Source organism: Propithecus coquereli, unplaced genomic scaffold (genome assembly GCF_000956105.1).
Source record: "Propithecus coquereli isolate 6110/MARCELLA unplaced genomic scaffold, Pcoq_1.0 Scaffold206, whole genome shotgun sequence".
Lineage (NCBI taxonomy): Eukaryota > Metazoa > Chordata > Mammalia > Primates > Indriidae > Propithecus > Propithecus coquereli.
Window position 1 is genome coordinate 3,926,305 of NW_012145634.1, and position 17,380 is coordinate 3,943,684.

At 47.9% G+C, this 17,380-nt stretch overlaps 1 protein-coding gene across 1 annotated transcript; it reads left to right on the plus strand.

Moving 5' to 3' along the window:
* The first annotated feature begins 1,762 nt into the window (after window positions 1-1,762).
* Window positions 1,763-17,309, plus strand: TFIP11 (tuftelin interacting protein 11). Its single transcript, XM_012644141.1, has 13 exons — window positions 1,763-1,870; window positions 3,363-3,580; window positions 5,583-5,736; window positions 6,052-6,208; window positions 7,964-8,091; window positions 9,648-9,800; window positions 11,657-12,184; window positions 12,308-12,414; window positions 13,134-13,302; window positions 13,804-14,047; window positions 14,563-14,705; window positions 15,186-15,351; window positions 16,892-17,309. Exons 2-13 carry the CDS (start codon window positions 3,372-3,374, stop codon window positions 17,245-17,247), a joined length of 2,514 nt encoding a protein of 837 aa, XP_012499595.1. The 5' UTR covers window positions 1,763-1,870; window positions 3,363-3,371; the 3' UTR covers window positions 17,248-17,309.
* Window positions 17,310-17,380: the final 71 nt, after the last annotated feature.

The window sequence follows — 17,380 nt, forward strand, 5'->3', positions numbered from 1 at the left end:
TTTGGTATTCATTAAGATTATAGTTTTGTAGAATGTTCCTTTATTGGGGTTTGTCGGATGTGTCCCCATGATTATATTCAGGTTATGGATCTTTGGCAGGACTATCACAGGAGTGATGCTGTGACCTCAGGGCATCTTCTCAAGTGTCATGTGACTTCAATTTGTCCCATTCCTGACAATGCACATCGTGATCACTTGATAAGAGCTTGCCCTTTTAATCACCCTGCAACCGTCCACAAAGGACCTTTCTCCAGAAGTCACAGAGTGAGGTCTATTTGGAGGAATAGATCCACTAGCATCAGTCCATCATGATGAAAGTAGCTTCAGCTCCCTAAGGTCTGCTGTAAAGCCATAAACATAGCTACAGAAAAGCCAAGCTTGCTTGTATTTTTGGCTTTCAGGCTATAAACAGATATATATATACACACACACACATTTTCAGGCACAGACTCAAAACACTTCTTTTCTCCTTGTTTCCCTCGCTCTGCTCCTTGATGGACCTTGTTGTAGTCTGTTAGACACTCTCCCTTGGCCTGGCCCTATGTTAAAACCTCATTCTCTAGTTTCTTTCCTGAACGCATGCTATGTGTCAGGCACAGTATCTACATGTCGCTGGGAACACAGAAGCCATTAAGTCACAGTCTCCATTCCTAAGAAGCCCACATTTAAGCGGGTTCGTGTAAGTTCTTATTTAATTCATAACCATGTAACGACAGACCCAGCTCTCTTGATTCCAAGTCCAGTGCTCTGTATATCCCAACTTTTGCCTCTTGGATCTTTTCATCACATGGAGGAGAGAGGAAACACAAGCAAAACTTAACAGCTAACACTTTCTAAGCACCTACTGTGTGCCATATACGGTTTTCATAGCCTAAAAGTTTTATCTTACTGAATCCTCAACCATTTTGCAGAAGAGAAAACTTACGCTTAGATGTCAAATGACATGCTCAAGGTCCCCAGGTGGTAAATTGCGGAGTCAAGATTGGAACTCCAGAACCTGTGCGCGCTTACTGTCTAGGAAGAGTCCCATGGCTGGTGAGGGCTTCCCTGGGAGGGCCCATGACTGTTCTGTTCATTGTTCTCCCTGGGGTTGGAGGCACCGACTGCATTTTAATTAGGTCAGTGAATGAATTAATTTATTTACCAATCTGCTGGAAAGGAAGAGAATGGAAGTATTTCCTGGAGAGAATACCTGGGAGACTCTAGAGTCATCCCATTCATTCCCTTATTCTCTCTCAAACTCCTGCATAAGACAACTGTCATGCGCTCACGAAGGTGACAACTAGAGAGAGCCAAAAATACAGCAGACAGGGGCATGGCCTTCATTACTCCCATTTGAATGCTGTGTCCCAGGACACAGGACACAGATATGTAGATACTGTGCCTGACACATAGTATGCATTCAGGAAAGAAACTAGAGAATGAGGTTTTAACATAGGGCCAGGCCAGTATTTCCCATAACTATCCCACGAGCTACTCCTATATCGCCATTTTACAGATTTAGAATCTCAGACTGGCAAGAGTCTCCTTAGGCCAAAGTGGCTCAGCGACTTCCACACCAGTCGTCGGAGCCTGGACGTCGCAGTACCAAGCAGGCGCGACAGGGAGGCCGGCACAGCGGGGAAATCACTCTCCCAGCCATTCCGAGCCCGCAAATCCGCCTGCTATTTCTAGGATCTCAGCCCGCCGCTCTAGATCCAAACCCGTTCTCGCGTTCCGTCGCTGCCGTAGCAAGTAACGCGACATTTGCTGTCGCCTAACGTCATTTCCGGAGCGCCGGCGCCGGCACTTCCGGGTTCCGGCCGCTGGAGCCAGGCTCTTTTCGCGCGGAGTGGGAAGTTGTTTTTGGTAATCTGGACTCCTCGGAGAGGTGAGCAGGGCCGGGGAGAGGGAAGGGGACGAGGGGAGTCAGCGCCAGTGGGAGTAGGGGCGAGGGCTCGGGGGAGGCGGGTCTCGGTCAGGCAGGTGTGGGATTCTGTTTTGCAGGCAGCTCTGCCAAGGCATGGAGAGGGGCGGCATTGCTCGGGGTCACGGGGGAGGCAGTGCCTGGGCCGAGTTAGAAACCTGAGCCTCCTTGAGATGCTTAGACAGCAGGGTAGAGCCCTGGCTTCAAGTCTTTCTGGTTTCGAGCCCCGCCTGCTGTGGAACCCAGGACGAGTCACTTAACTTCTCCGAGCCTCCTTTTCTTTTTTCTTTTCTTTCCTTTTCGTTCCTATCCTTTTTCCTTTTCCCTTTTCCTTTTCTCTTGCCGTTTCCCTTTCTCTTTTCGAGACAGAGTCTCGCTCCGTCGCCCGGGCTAGATAGAGTGCAGTGGCATCATCATAGCTCACTGCAACCTCAAACTCCTGGGCTCAAGCGATCCTCCTACCCCAGCCTCCCATGTAGCTGGGACTACAGGCACGCGCCACCACGTCTGGCTAATTTTTATGTTTTTTGTAGAAACAGTGTCTCCTGCTCTTGCTCAGGCTGGTCATACGCTGAGTATCTGGTAAAGTTGGAATTTGAACTTGGGCTGTGATTTTAGCGTGCCTGATTTCACTATTGCCTTGCTAGATTGACTCCCTAGTCCAATGATAGTAATGATGATGAACCTAATCATGGGACTACAGTAGAAGCTATCGTTTCTTGGTAACTTACTGTGAACTCATTGAATCTGCCTTATAAGCATTCTCTAAGGTTGGTACAGTAGTTAACCCCAATTTAAGAAAGAGACAACTGAATCTCACCACCCAGCTACCAAGAGGTGGATTCTGTATTCCAGTCCATGGACATCTGACTTTTGAGATCATGTTCATAAGTACTGTAGCCTTCCAGCTCATCAGAAGAGCTTCGTGTTTTGGGAGGAAAACTAAGTTATAACAAGAGTCTTTGAGTCTCATCAAGTAAAATATTCCAGAAAGCATTCTAAAAAATCACTTCCTTGGGATGACCAAGGGTCCAGATATAATTCTTTTTTCGATAATAGAAAGAAATTATTATAAAAATCTGGAATCCAAGAAAATGTCCACAAAATTTCTGAGGCAATAATATGTAGAATAACATATTTAATTATTTTTTGTGTGCTTCGTGTGTGTGTGCGGTTGTATGTGATATTTACGGCATTGACTAGGACAAGGAAATACATATTTTTTAAGAATCGTACAAACTACAGGGAGTAGTCTTTTGTTCACCTGTTTTAGTACTGATTGTTTTCTAAAATATGTTTTTAATATCTGCTGTATTGAATTGTAACAATGATTTTAATAGACTTTGAATTTGGAGGAAGTTCTGGAGGCTGCAAAGAATAGAAACTCACAGGGAATCTTCCTGCTGCTGCCCTCAGTACTGATCACAGACCCTGCCCTTTTTGTACCTTCCTTTAGTGACTGGCCATGTCGCTGTCCCACTTGTACCGGGACGGGGAAGGCCACATCGATGAGGATGACGACGAGCGGGAAAACTTTGAGATCACTGACTGGGATCTCCAGAACGAGTTCAACCCCAACCGGCAGCGCCACTGGCAGACCAAGGAAGAAGCCACCTATGGGGTGTGGGCAGAGCGAGACTCGGATGATGAGAGGCCCAGCTTTGGAGGCAAACGGTAATGTCTGGCATGGGGCTGCTTCCCAGTGATTTAGGGAAGAGTGTGTGTGTGTGTGTGTGTGTGTGTGTGTGTGTGTGTGTGTGAGTGATGGAGAGGGAGTGGGGGAGATATCCTGACACTTGTACTTCTCTCTTGGCTTTATTAAGTCCCTTTAGCTACGACATCAGCTAGGGAGGTCCTGTTTTCTCTTTAGGCTAGAGTGCTGCTCTTTCACTGATTTAACTGTGTGTCAGTGTTTGTTGAGTGATTACTGTGTGTTAGGCCCTGTGCTGTAGACCCAGTCCTTGCCTTCCTGGAGTCCAGACTCTAGTGGATAGAGACAGGCATTAATCAGCGACTAGATCAAACTTCGTAACTGTGACTTAGGACATGAGGGAGAACACATTTTAGGGTGTTTCACCTCTTCTGGGAGGCCAGGGAAGATTTCTCTGGAGAAGTGACCCTTAGACTGATATGCACGTAGAAGGTAACTAGGCTGGTGGGGGGGGCATGAGTATGCAAAGGCCTTTGATGGGAGGCAACAGGGTATCCACAAGGATATGAAAGGTTTTGGGGGCTGGAGCAGAGAGAGGGAGAGGCAGCGTAGTTTGAAGAGGCTGTGATGTGGGGCGGTTATGTGTTGAGAAGACCCTTTTGCAGGAGGGCAGAGTAGGCGTGGAGCGACAGTGGATGGCAGCTCTGTGAGGAGGCCAAGGCAGTGGTCCCTGCAGGGGTGGTGGCGGCCTGGGCTGGGATGGTGGCAGGAGATGAGGATTCAGGCTGAAAGTCTCCTTTTAGTGCGAGTTGTGTGTGCGCCGGCTGCAACTCATTTGACCAGGGTGTGGCAGCTTTGGGTTTTTCTCTCCGCGCCCACACCTGTGGCCTCTAGGCTCTAGCCCGTTGAGATTGTGTTTTTTCCAAAGGAGGCTGGGAGAGAAAGAGTGTAGGAATCAGTTCAACCTCTTCTCATCCACAAGCAAGTCTAAAAGCAGCTGACAAGTAGATCAGGGATCAAGAATTGCATAAACATAAGAACATAATAACAGCTAACATCTGTTGGCGGCTTACATGTTCTGGGAACTTCACAAGCCTGGTCTTATGTTCCCTGTGAGAAAGGTACCATTATTATCATCCCCATTTTACAGATTAGGAAACTGAGGCCAGTGGTCACACAGGTAGGCAGAAGCTGAGCTAGAATTGGAATTGGGATCTATCTGACTCTAGAGTTTGGGCTCTTAATTGCCAACTTATATTGCATCTTTTAGGAAAAAATTCTCTCAATTCTGTTGCTGCCCTGGGGATCTTTAATTATTAGGTTGGTCATTTTATAAAGCATCACTTTATTTGCAATATTCCCAGCGTTTTCATTGGAATTTTTTCTCTATATTCCTTTAATCATACATTACAAATATATCAGCTTTATTTCATAAAAAGGGAACTGAGGTTAATGACTTAACATAAGTGCCGTTCTCGTGGCAGTCGGGGTCTAAATCAACATGGTCCATTTTACAGTTAATTTCTTAGGGATTTAACTTTAGTTTTCATATTCAAATAAACTTAATGGATATGTGCTTTTTCTAAGTTTCCTTAATATAATTGTTATATACTTGACATTCATATAATCTTTTAATGGATTTTATTTATGATTTTTATCTATCAGAATGTCTGCTCCTGTGGTTTTTATACTTGAGTTTCCAAAACAAATGCCTTTTAAGATAATTTTACCTTAAAAATTGGATTATCACATGATATTTTGAATGTATAATCACCTTTACAGTGATGTAACTCTCCAACCAGAGATTTGAATTGAACATATCACGTAAAAATGTTAAGCGTGATTACCAAAAGCCAAATCCGGGGTCCTTTTGATATTTTGACATAGAAATAAATGTGTTACTCCTTTAAAATGGATCCCATGAGGTCTACTCTAAGGAATTCTCTAGTGGGCAAAGTTTCTACGAAGGGGTGGCTGCAGAGGAGTTCTTTCAAAACCCTGTGGGGTCTGTGTCTCTGCCTGCAGGGCCCGCGACTACTCTGCGCCAGTCAACTTCATCAGCGCTGGGCTCAAGAAAGGGGCGGCCGAAGAGGCAGAGCTGGAAGATTCTGATGACGAAGAGAAACCTGTTAAGCAGGAGGACTTCCCTAAAGATCTTGGACCAAAGAAGTTAAAAACGGTAGTCTTTATTGCAGCATTGCGACCTTAGTAATATCCTTCAAGGGTCATTGTGGCCCAAGCATTTCCTAGCTAGGGAGAAGCTCAGCTGGAACGCAGTTGTGCCGGTTTCTCCTTGTGGCCTCAAGTTTCTGCGAGGCATGAAGTGTGTAGTGCAGTCTCTTTTCTTTCCTGACACACATCACAGATTGTATTTTTGGTTCCTATGACACTTTTCATAGTGCCGCTCCGTAAATGGGAGGCCTGTTCCCACTGGCCACACTTTCTTAGGTCTCTCTTTTTCCATTAACTAAACTTTGATTTTTCTTCTTTGCAGGGTGGGAATTTTAAGCCCAGCCAGAAAGGGTTTGCAGGAGGAACCAAATCTTTCATGGACTTTGGCAGCTGGGAAAGACACACGAAAGGAATTGGACAGAAGCTTCTTCAGAAGATGGGCTACGTCCCCGGCCGGGGGCTCGGGAAGAACGCGCAAGGTATTGCACCCTCACCCTCGTGTTGCACGGGGGAGGCGAGGCAGAGGGGAGGAGAGGTTTTCTGTGCTTCTTCCCTTTTACAAGTACTGTAACTCTGCAGCGTGGTTTGCCAGCATAGGACATCTGCGCTCCTAAGCTCTTTGCTTTATCAAATCTGATGTTAAATGAAATACTTGTTTCAGAGGGAGGAAGAGGGTTAGAGTCTAAAACAGGCTGAAGACAGGCTGCTTTTTTGGCCTGACCAGTGTTTCTAAAAAAATGAATTCGTTGCCAATATTTAAAAATCAGACATTTTCACCTGAAATTCTAGCAGTCATTAGTTTAGCTGAATCAGAGCTGCCCCTGGGACAGTGCACATGGCCTTCTCTTGGAAGCAGTCTCCACCACTCCCTGTTGTCTTCTGCCTCAACCCACTTTATTCATTTACATTAACATTTCTGGGCCCTGAAGGCATTTGAGTTTGTAATCCCTGCTTAGAAGGGGTTTCAATTTTGTAGAATGGTTATTTGTTCTTCAAGGATATCAAGAAAAACATTGGGTGTAGGTTATTTTTTCCCCCTTCCCTTCCTGTGTGTAGTTTTTTAAATAGCTAGAGCCGGGTGGCTGTAAAATTGGCTGAGCAAATCCTGCATTGGTCACCTCCATCTTTGCTCAGTAGTGCCATCTCCTCTTGTCCTCGCACGCCCAGCCCTACTGAGGCACAGCCCCTATCACGCATTCTAACCTCCGTGATACCAAAGCCACTCAGACCAAGCAGCTGATTCTTCCTGCAGGAACTTTTCCTCTTCCTGAGATACTCCGTATGAGTGATGTCCAATTGGATATAATCAAAAGTATTCTCTATAATTCGAATTCCAGTCTCTAAATAATTATTAAAGTGAAATCCAGGTTATGTGTTGAAGACATTAGGTGTGCAAAAAATACATGAACTTGAGTGAAGATAGACATGTGACATGACCTAGAATGAGAACAGGGGACAGTTTTTATGTGCGATTTCAACCATACTAAGTGGAAGGGGGTGGGGATGGAAAATTTGGAGGGGTGGGGAATCTGCATTGAAATATTGTGGTCCTATTTATAAACCCTTTTATGAGAAAAACACAACATTTATTTCTAGGGCTTAAACTTATTATTTTTTTTGTAGAGACAGGGTTTTACCATGTTACCTAGGCTGGTCTCGAACTCCTGGGCTTAAGTAATCCTCCTGCCTTGGCCTCCCAGAGTGCTGGGATTACAGGCGTGGGCCAATGTGCCCAGCCTTAAACTTGTTATAAAAACAGTTAAACATAGGCGCTATGAACTACTAAGTAAAATAGACAAAGAGTCTCCTGTTAAATTGGAGTTTCACTTCAATCAGAATTAATCTAGTAACTGAATCACTGCATTTTCCATGACAGAGGCTTTCAAATGAGTAAATTGTAGAATATAGTACGCTGGAGTTCTCAGTTATAAATGAATTGTTCTGTTTTCTTCCCATCCACTAAAACAACGAATCCAAGTGGAAATGGAAATCTGTATTTAGGACATAAATAACCTAAGGTCAGCAGACTGTTCCGTTGTAGCATAAATGCTCAGAAGTTTCGAATCACACAGGACGTGCACAGCGTTCCAAGGGCAGAGAAGCGCTCACCTTCCTGAGTGGTGTGTTATTTTGTGTAAGGAGCAAGGAAGTGTGATTTCACCGAGTGACTTATTCACATACACAAATTGCGGTGATCTGAAGTCCCTTTTTTTTCCTTTGCTGCCATTTGTCAGGTATCATTAACCCAATCGAAGCCAAACAGAGAAAAGGCAAAGGAGCTGTCGGGGCCTACGGTTCGGAGCGTACCACTCAGTCCCTGCAAGACTTCCCTGTGGTCGACTCGGAAGAAGAGGCCGAAGAGGTGACCAGTGGGTGGCTGGTGTCCTGTGCCTTTCCACACAGCTGTCTGTTCATTCATTCATTCATTCATTCATTCTGTTTCCAGGTGTTTACCGCACACCTGCTGTATGCCTGCTGCTGCGGGAGGCGTGGTGTGCTATGGCGAGAGGGCTTAGAGCCTGGGGGACAGAGATAGAGACGGTAAACAAGCAACTCCAGTGGGGGCAGAAGTGACAGTAGGTGCTAGGAGGTGCCTAGACAGAAAATAAGGTTGGGGGAAAGGGATGTTGACCTACTTTTCATAAATATGGTGGCCAGGGAAACCTTTCAGGGAAGGATCACTGTGAGACTTGGTGGAAGAGAAGGTGCCAACTGTAGGGTGAGTTGAGAAGCCAGAGTACACTGAGCAGCTGTGAGCTGGGTGGTTAAGAGACCAGAAAGGAAGCCGATGTGGCAGGAGAGTGGCACACAGAGCAGAGGGGAAGGAAGCGCATTTGGAAAGGAGGCCAGCCACGCCATAGGGCGGCCATGGCCATCTTCAGGGCCTCGGTCCTCATGCCGCGTGCAGCAGGCCGCCATCTGCTGGCTGCTGTGTGTCTCTACACCAGTGCTAGAAGGGGTCAGCTCTCTTGATTGACATATTAATCTTTTTTCCTTTGCATTTTTGAGGGAAAAGCAGGATGCTGCAAAGAAACATGTTACTCTTCTTGTCACTGACCTCCTTTTAATGAGGAAGGAAACATTTGAAAACGTGGGATTGATCACTCTGAGTCAGGGGTTCTCAGATTTAGAAGCCAGATGGCAGGTGCCAGGCATGGGACAGGAGTAAGACAAGCCAGGTGCGGGACAACAGGGAGTGATGGGGACCCAGGCACATGGGCGAGGACGAGGACATTAGAGGGGAAGTCTCGTTCGGCTCCGGGCGATTGTCGCCTGTGAGAACGTGGGCTCCGTGTTGCCTGATCTTCTGATTTGCTCAGAGTGGCCAGAAGTCTAGATGCTGTTTGAGAAAACATGGCAGGTTTTAGCCAGTGTGGGAAAAACAAAACCACCACCACAAAACCAACTTCTGGGGGCTGGACTCTGTCTCTTCCCCTCAGACTGACAGTCGCATCTTTTACTTTCGATCCCCCCGCAGGGAGGTTTTGCAGACCCTCACTGTGAAAGACAGCTTTGCCGTAAGACTTAGGGCCTGCTTGTTTCTCTTCATTTTTAATTAGAACCAAGGTTTTCTGTCCTTAAAAAAAATGCTTTATGTTGTATTTCTAAGTTTCATGTGAGATAAATTTCAAACTAGTGTAGCGCCTGCCCATAGTTGATGCTCCGAAAACATTTCCTTTGCCTTTATTTTTATTTCTCCCTCTAGTCGGTGCACCCGCCTTCTGAACCTCATTACTTGTAAGAGGGTGAGTGTGTGTCAGGGAGTGTCCTTGGATACACAGTGTCATGCACTGCAGTCCTAAACTCAGAACTCACACGTAAATCTCAGACACAGGCTGGCGAATGTTCATGGTCTCGGGCCCCACGCGCTGCAAGAAGGGGTTCTTCCTTGTAACTGGCTGTATCCCTCTGGTTTAGGAGTTTCAGAAGGAGCTGAGCCAGTGGAGGAAAGACCCAAGCGGAAGCAAGAAGAAGCCCAAATACTCTTACAAGACAGTGGAAGAGTTGAAGGCCAAGGGCAGGATTAGCAAGAAGCTCACCGCTCCCCAGAAGGAGCTTTCTCAGGTCAAGGTATGAGGGCCCTTGGACACCTGGCCCACGACATGCTGGGAAACACACACAAAAAATCCCCCACCTCAGGGTTAGTCCCTGAACCTTTTCTAAGGTTCTTTGAGTCTTCTTTCTGGGCTTTATTTTTCTTGGTATCCCACTTTTCTCACTTGGTGGAAGCACGTTCCCATTCATTACACTGCGTATTTAGCAGTAGTTACCAAGCTCCTACTTGGTGCCAGCCCTCTTCATGGCGCTACAGTGGTAAACCAGATGCTCCTGTCTTTCTGGAGCTTACAGTGAATTTAATAACATTCCTGTTATCAAAACTTCGTCTTTGTTTCAGACATGTTTTAAGGATAGATTTCTAGACATACAATCACCAGATTAAAGAATACAAAAGTACTTAAGGCATTTAAATACTGGGGAGGTTATTCCAACTCTGACCAGGAGGGCAGGAGAGAGTCCCCAGGGCACCTTTGCCAACATTAAGTATTTTCTTTTTTTTTTTAAGATGAAATTTTCAGCCAGTGTTATGTGCATATAGCGTATTAGCTTTTCCATTACTTTGCCAAGTAGCCAAAGATCAGTGGTGACAGTTGCCTTTTGTAGACGGGCATAGGATAGGTGGTGTGTCACAGAACTCAAAGCCTTACATGGGGTTCTCAGATGGCAGTGTGTCGTACACCATGTTATCTGGGGGACCTGATGAGGGAGTCCAGGTCCCACACAGAGATTTTGAGTCAGTAGATGTACACTGGACCCCAGGACTCTGTTGTTTTCCTGATTCTAACGCAGGTGGTTCATGGATCACGCTCTTATTTACAAAGTGATGACAGAGAGTTCTGTTTCAGGACAGTCCATATTTAGGTTTCCTCAGTTTTCCTAAAACATTGGAAGTAGCTCATTTCCTAGGTTGCTTTTGTGCAACTTTTACGTACATTTCTGTTTTTAAATGAAAACATAACTTTTTATTATTGCAATAGCAATGTATAGTGCATTTTAGAAACTTAGGAAATACAGAGAGGCAAAAGTATAAAAATACTATTTTCCATCCTCCAAAAGATTATCAAATCTTAACACCTTGATGTACATCCTAAATCTTTTTATATGCTTTTATGCATATATATATTTTTTTTTTTACCAAAATGTGGTATTTTGGTTGTGTGTGTTGTTTTATTACCTGCTTTGATCAGTACAGCATCTACTTGTCCATTAAAATAAATTTTCATCTCCAGTAATATTCAGTCCATATTGAAATTTCATCAGTTTTCCTAAAAGTCTTCTCCATCTGGCTTGTTCAAAGGGATCCAATCTAGAACTCCTTGCTGCATCTGATTGTTATGTCCCTAGAATCCCCTCTGATCTAGTACAGCGTGGATCCCACTTACACTGCTGTTCTCCAGGTCTGTTGAATAATGTGTTTTTTTTTTTTTTCTTGCAGACAAACACACACCCACTCGCCTGCCCGAGAGAGAAGGCACGGCAGCCAACCTAACACAAACCAAAAATAAATGGACGCACGCAAGCAATCCGCCTCACCCACCCGACCAACTAGCACGAAAGACAGGCACCAACAACCACGCCGAACTAATTGTATGTATATATAGTTAGCCAGCCAACTAATTTCTATTTTTTAGAGTAGAGACAGGGTCTCGCTCTTGCTCAGGCTGGTCTCGAACTCGTGAGTTCAAATGATCCACTCGCCTCGGCCTCCCAGAGAGCTAGGATTACAGGCGTGAGCCACCACGCCGGGCCGATTAATGTGGTTTTTACACACTTCCACTAGCGGTGTGTCTTCCCGGGGCTTAGCTGTATGTTTAACAGGGCAGCAACGGTAAGTGTTAACTTCCACGCCTTCTGCTGGCTTCTCCAAGGTCATAGACATGACGGGCCGGGAGCAGAAGGTCTACTACAGCTACAGCCAGATCAGCCACAAGCACAACATTCCCGACGACGGGCTGCCGCTGCAGTCCCAGCAGCCGCCACAGCCCGGCAAGGAGGCCAAGACCCCGGGCTTCGCGCTGCCCGAGCTGGAGCACAACCTGCAGCTGCTCATCGACCTCACAGAACAGGAGATCATCCAGAACGACCGGCAGCTGCAGTACGAGCGGGACATGGTGGTCAACCTCTCCCACGAGCTGGAAAAGATGTCTGAGGTCCTGGACCACGAGGAGCGGGTCATCTCCAACCTGAGCAAGGTGCTGGAGATGGTGGAGGAGTGCGAGCGGCGGATGCAGCCCAGCTGCAGCAACCCCCTCACCCTGGACGAGTGCGCCCGCGTCTTCGAAACCCTCCAGGACAAGTACTACGAGGAGTACCGGATGTCAGACCGCGTGGACCTCGCCGTGGCCATCGTCTATCCGCTCATGAAGGAGTACTTCAAGGAGTGGGATCCCCTCAAAGTGAGTTGGTGGGGAAATCGGCCTGTGCGCTCTCGGCTGGGCCGCCCTTACTCGATGGGATTGCGCAGAGGGTGAGGAGGGCGGCTGGCCCACTGCCCTCAGCTGCTCTGCGCTCCTCCTCAGGACTGCACCTACGGCACCGAGATCATCTCCAAGTGGAAAAGCCTCCTGGAGAACGACCAGCTCTTGTCCCACGGTGGGCAGGACCTCTCCGCAGACGCCTTTCACAGGTACCGCAGGATGGGTCCTGCATGCCCGCTGCTGTCTGCTGGCGACTGGAAGGATTGCCAAAGCCTGGGGAAGGTGGCAGCACTAGCACTGGTCTTTATTAAGCTTCTGCTCCGTGTTGGCACCGGTCTAGGAATTCAGAGTCATTCATTCATTAATCCACCTGACACTCGTCAAGCGTCTGTTGAGTGTCGCGCATGTGCTAGGGGCAGGGCTTACCCCGGGAGTGGAGCAGACACCTCCATCTACAGTACAGCGGAAGGGCAGGTGGTAAATAAGGAAGTGAACAAGTAAAGGCAGGGTGCACACGGGGTGCAGTGAGACAGAATAATAAGGGTGGGCACCTACTTGGGGGCGGGGGCTTGGGCAGAGTTCTGCCAGAGGTGGCAATGTTCATTCTGTGACCCGCAGGGCGAGAGCGTCAGCTGTGGGTAGAGGGCTCTAGGTGGGAAAGCACGTGGTACTCGGAAAGGGCCCTGGTGATCCTGCAGCATCCCTTCGAGGCAGGCACTGCTGAGGCCAAGGAGAGGTGGAGGACAGCTGTCAGAGCAAGGAAGAGGCAGGCTCAGGTCTGGCCAGCAGGGGGACTGGCCTGAAGGTTTCCTGTGATCGGATTTCCACACTGTTGCATTTTTCTTATTCTGGAGAGGTGGGTGGCGGCGGTGTACTTTGAAACCAAGCAGTGCAGGTAACCAGGCTCTCCTCTGCCTTTTCCCCATAGGTTGATATGGGAAGTCTGGATGCCTTTTGTTCGAAATATTGTCAACCAGTGGCAGCCAAGAAACTGTGACCCAATGGTGGACTTTTTGGATAGTTGGGTGCACATTATTCCCGTGTGGATCTTAGATAACATACTGGACCAACTCATCTTCCCCAAGCTGCAGAAGGAGGTAGGTGAGGGTCCTGGGAAACAGCTGCCATCGGGGGCCATGAGGACTAGTTTAGCATTCGCTTCATTATCTCAGTGCTGTTAAAACGCTGCAGCGAACTTTGCCAACACAATTGTTGTTCTACAGTGTTTCAGCCTTAGCACTGTCTCCCCCAAATCGCCCTCGAGGGAATGCATTTTCTTCATTTCTTTAATAAAATTAGAATGGTATTGTTTCTGAGATGTAATACAATAGAAGGGGCATATTTGTTTGGGTCGGTGTCTCTGTTTGGGGAAAACGGAGTGTAAAATGCCTACAAGGCACCTTGGCTGCCCCTTAGTACCTAACACTTCCCTCCCTAAAGTGGAGACTGTCCTGCACGCAATGTGCGAAGGACTGTGGACCACGGCCAGGAAGCGCAAGGCCGCCTCCCGCAAGCACAGCACTTGCCTTTAGCCCTGCAGGGTTGTTAGGCGACTCCCCACCCCCGCACGGACTCTCTTCTCCCCACTCCCTGTGCAGGTGGAAAACTGGAACCCGCTGACGGACACGGTTCCCATCCACTCTTGGATCCACCCCTGGCTGCCCCTCATGCAGGCGCGGCTGGAGCCGCTCTACTCGCCCATCCGCAGCAAGCTGTCCAGCGCCCTGCAGAAGTGGCACCCTAGCGACTCCTCTGCCAAGCTCATCCTGCAGCCGTGGAGAGGCGTGTTCACCCCTGGCTCCTGGGAAGCGTTCGTGGTCAAGAACATAGTGCCCAAGCTGGGTAAGGAGGTGGGGGAGGTGCACTGCAGGTCCAGCAGCTTCGGGCCCTGGCTTCTGTGGCTGGCGGTAATGGTTTAGCACATGGCCACTGGGTTCATGAGAATGCCCAGTACACATACTGTTTACTGGAACAAAGGTGCATTTTGTGCAGAGGCTGAATGTAAATACATCTTGGGTCCTTTCTGCTGTTTATTTATAGTCATGACTAATAGTCCGCAGCGACAGAGTTGCACTCAGTGTGCCTTGATGCTTTTCCTGATTGGCGCGGTTTTGGCTTCTGGTAACAAGACAGCCATTGGGGGTCGGAAATTTTTGTGATATTTTATTCTAAATTATTAGGGGCTTATTTCTGGGCTGGAGAAAAAAATTATTTTTAAGAATTGTGTATCAAGAGCTTAAAAAATTCATCTTTAAAAGCAGATCAAGGACTGACATTGTCTGGTGACAGTTTGCTCTCTGCTTCTGCGGTTCGGCTGGTGCTAAAGCTGAACCTTAGAGACTGGGCTTCTCTTCCAGGCATGTGTCTTGGTGAGCTAGTCATCAACCCCCACCAACAGCACATGGATGCCTTTTACTGGGTGATCGACTGGGAAGGGATGATCTCTGTCTCCAGCCTGGTGGGCCTTCTTGAAAAGCATTTCTTCCCCAAGTGGCTTCAGGTACACTTTGATTTGCTTAGTTTTTGCGGGGAGGAGAAAGTCTCTTAATTTTCTGCCAAGGCCTGACCACAAGGGCAATTACATAATGCAAAATAAATTACATGGTAGGGCAGGAATGAATTAAGTATCATAATAGTGGCCACCGCTTATTGAAAATTTGTCACATACCTGATGCTGTTCTAAGCACTTTACTTGCATTATCTCAGCTCATCACAGCGACCCTAGTGGGTAGGGACTGTGGTATCCCTGCTGTGTAGACATGGAGGCTGAGGCTCAGAGAGGTTACACGCCAGGGCACTTAGCCACCACACTGACTCCAGAACCCATACTCTTAAGTGCCAGACTGTGTAGCCCCTGTGAATCCGGGTAAAATGGTCATCACCAGCGTGTAGGACCAGGATTAAGCAAAACAAATGGTCCCTTTGGAACTTTTGCTCCCGTATGTTGCCACCGTGGATGCGAGTTTTTTCTTTTTGGCAGGTGCTGTGTTCCTGGCTCAGTAACAGCCCCAATTATGAGGAGATCACCAAGTGGTACCTGGGCTGGAAATCCATGTTCTCAGACCAAGTGCTGGCACACCCGTCCATCAAGGACAAGTTTAACGAAGCACTTGACATCATGAACAGGGCGGTGTCCTCCAGTGTCGGTGAGTGAGGGTTCCCGGTCTTGACGCCCTGGCCCTTTGATTTCCAGGTTTTTTACACATGTAAATGACACAGAATCCGAGTTTTCAGGTACCCAGAGGCAGCCTATGCCACAGGTCACTCTTTGCACTTACAGCACTGACTGTCACCCTCGTGACTCGGTTACGTGGTCAGCTGCCCTGCCCAGGCTTGCTGTGATTGGCGGGACATAGGCCCCTGAACGGAGGAGCTCTGTGAAGCTGGATTCAGACGATGCTGGTCTAACCCCAGGGCCCGCCTTCCCAACCACAGTGCCCTGTGGCCTTTTAAGGTTCACTGTGCCTCTGCTCAGCCAGACTTGGGGTACTTACTGCTCACGTACACATCTTACAGCGTGGCGTCAGGTGGACAGTCTAACACTAAGTAATTGCTTAACCTCTTTTAGCCCCATTTTACCTGTAAAATAGTAATACGTACTTCATAGGTTACGGGGGGATTGAGTGAGTTGCTGTTTGCGTACAGCACTCAGTAGGAGTATCTTTGTTGCGTCAGAAGTAGGCGGTTCACTGTTCATTTAATATCCACTCCCAAGTTCTAGGTAAGTCATTCTGCCTAGATCACGAGTAAAGGGAAATATATTCGTGGTCCCGTATTTGGGAGCCTATTTCAACCAGTGCCGTGTTACCCTGTGCGGACATCACCCAGTCTAACCACGTTTTTACACGTAAGCTCAGTGAGGCCAAGAGCTCGTGCAGGGTGGCACAGCTGGAGACTGGCAGTGGGACTGGAATTTTCCATTTCTTGAGTCTTTAATTCTTTCTAGTTAGCCTATTACATGAGAAACAGAAAATCACGGATTAGATAGACTGGGTTTAATGAGGCAAATATACTTCTCTGCTTATCCAGGTCTTTCAAGGGCCATGTCCACTTCGATGTTTTCTAGAAACCCTTCCTTAGCCACCCCTGGCCTCACGTTGCCAGAACTATTCCCTGTGTGTGCCCCTCAGTTAGCATTTGGCATTTATGGTCCTGTATTTTCCTTTAGACATCTATGTTTCAGCTCCCAATACAGTTTAAATTCTTCCAGGGTAGGGGGCCTGTGTGGGTAAGTTAAAATATAACCAGTGAGGGTGATTTGGGTGGGGGTGGGGGGAAGAAAAAAAATACGACCAGTGAGGGCCATGTGTTTTTAAAGGTCCTAAAAGCTGCCCCGTGGGCAGTGTGGGATGGAAACCACAGAGCAAGGTGGGACAGAATAGTGAGTGGCTAACGACTGTCGAACTTTCTAGGTCTCAAAGGATAAATCCCTTGCAGATATTTCATTTTATGTTGAATATTTAATAATCTCTCTGGTTACCAGATATTAGCCACAAGTCTCCAGACCAGTTTTTCATGATACTGGCCGTTTATCCAAATTTCCCCCAGAGGTGTGTGTGTGAGGCGGAGCTGCCCTCCAGTGAGTCGCGGGACTCTCTGGCCTGCCCAGACCCCGGCCAAGTCACAGTCTCAGCTTGCACACCTCCGGGAACAGCGCTCCTCACCGCCCTGCCCCCTGTCTCTCAGGTGCCTACATGCAGCCAGGAGCGCGGGAGAACATCGCCTATCTCACGCACACGGAGCGGAGGAAGGACTTCCAGTACGAGGCCATGCAGGAGCGACGGGAGGCCGAGAACATGGCCCAGAGGGGCATCGGCGTGGCCGCCAGCTCCGTGCCCATGAACTTTAAGGACCTCATTGAGACCAAGGCCGAGGAACACAACATCGTCTTCATGCCCGTCATCGGGAAGCGGCATGAAGGGAAGCAGCTGTACACCTTCGGCCGCATCGTGATCTACATCGACCGCGGGGTGGTGTTCGTCCAGGGCGAGAAGACCTGGGTGCCCACCTCCCTGCAGAGCCTGATCGATATGGCCAAGTAGCTGGCAGAGACTTGCACCCAAGAGGGACGAGTTCTGAATAAACAGTATTTTAGATCATCTTCCGCAGGGTGATTTCTCGATTCAGGAGAGGCGCCGCATCAGGCCAGGTCACCAGGGCAGGATGTAAAATGTG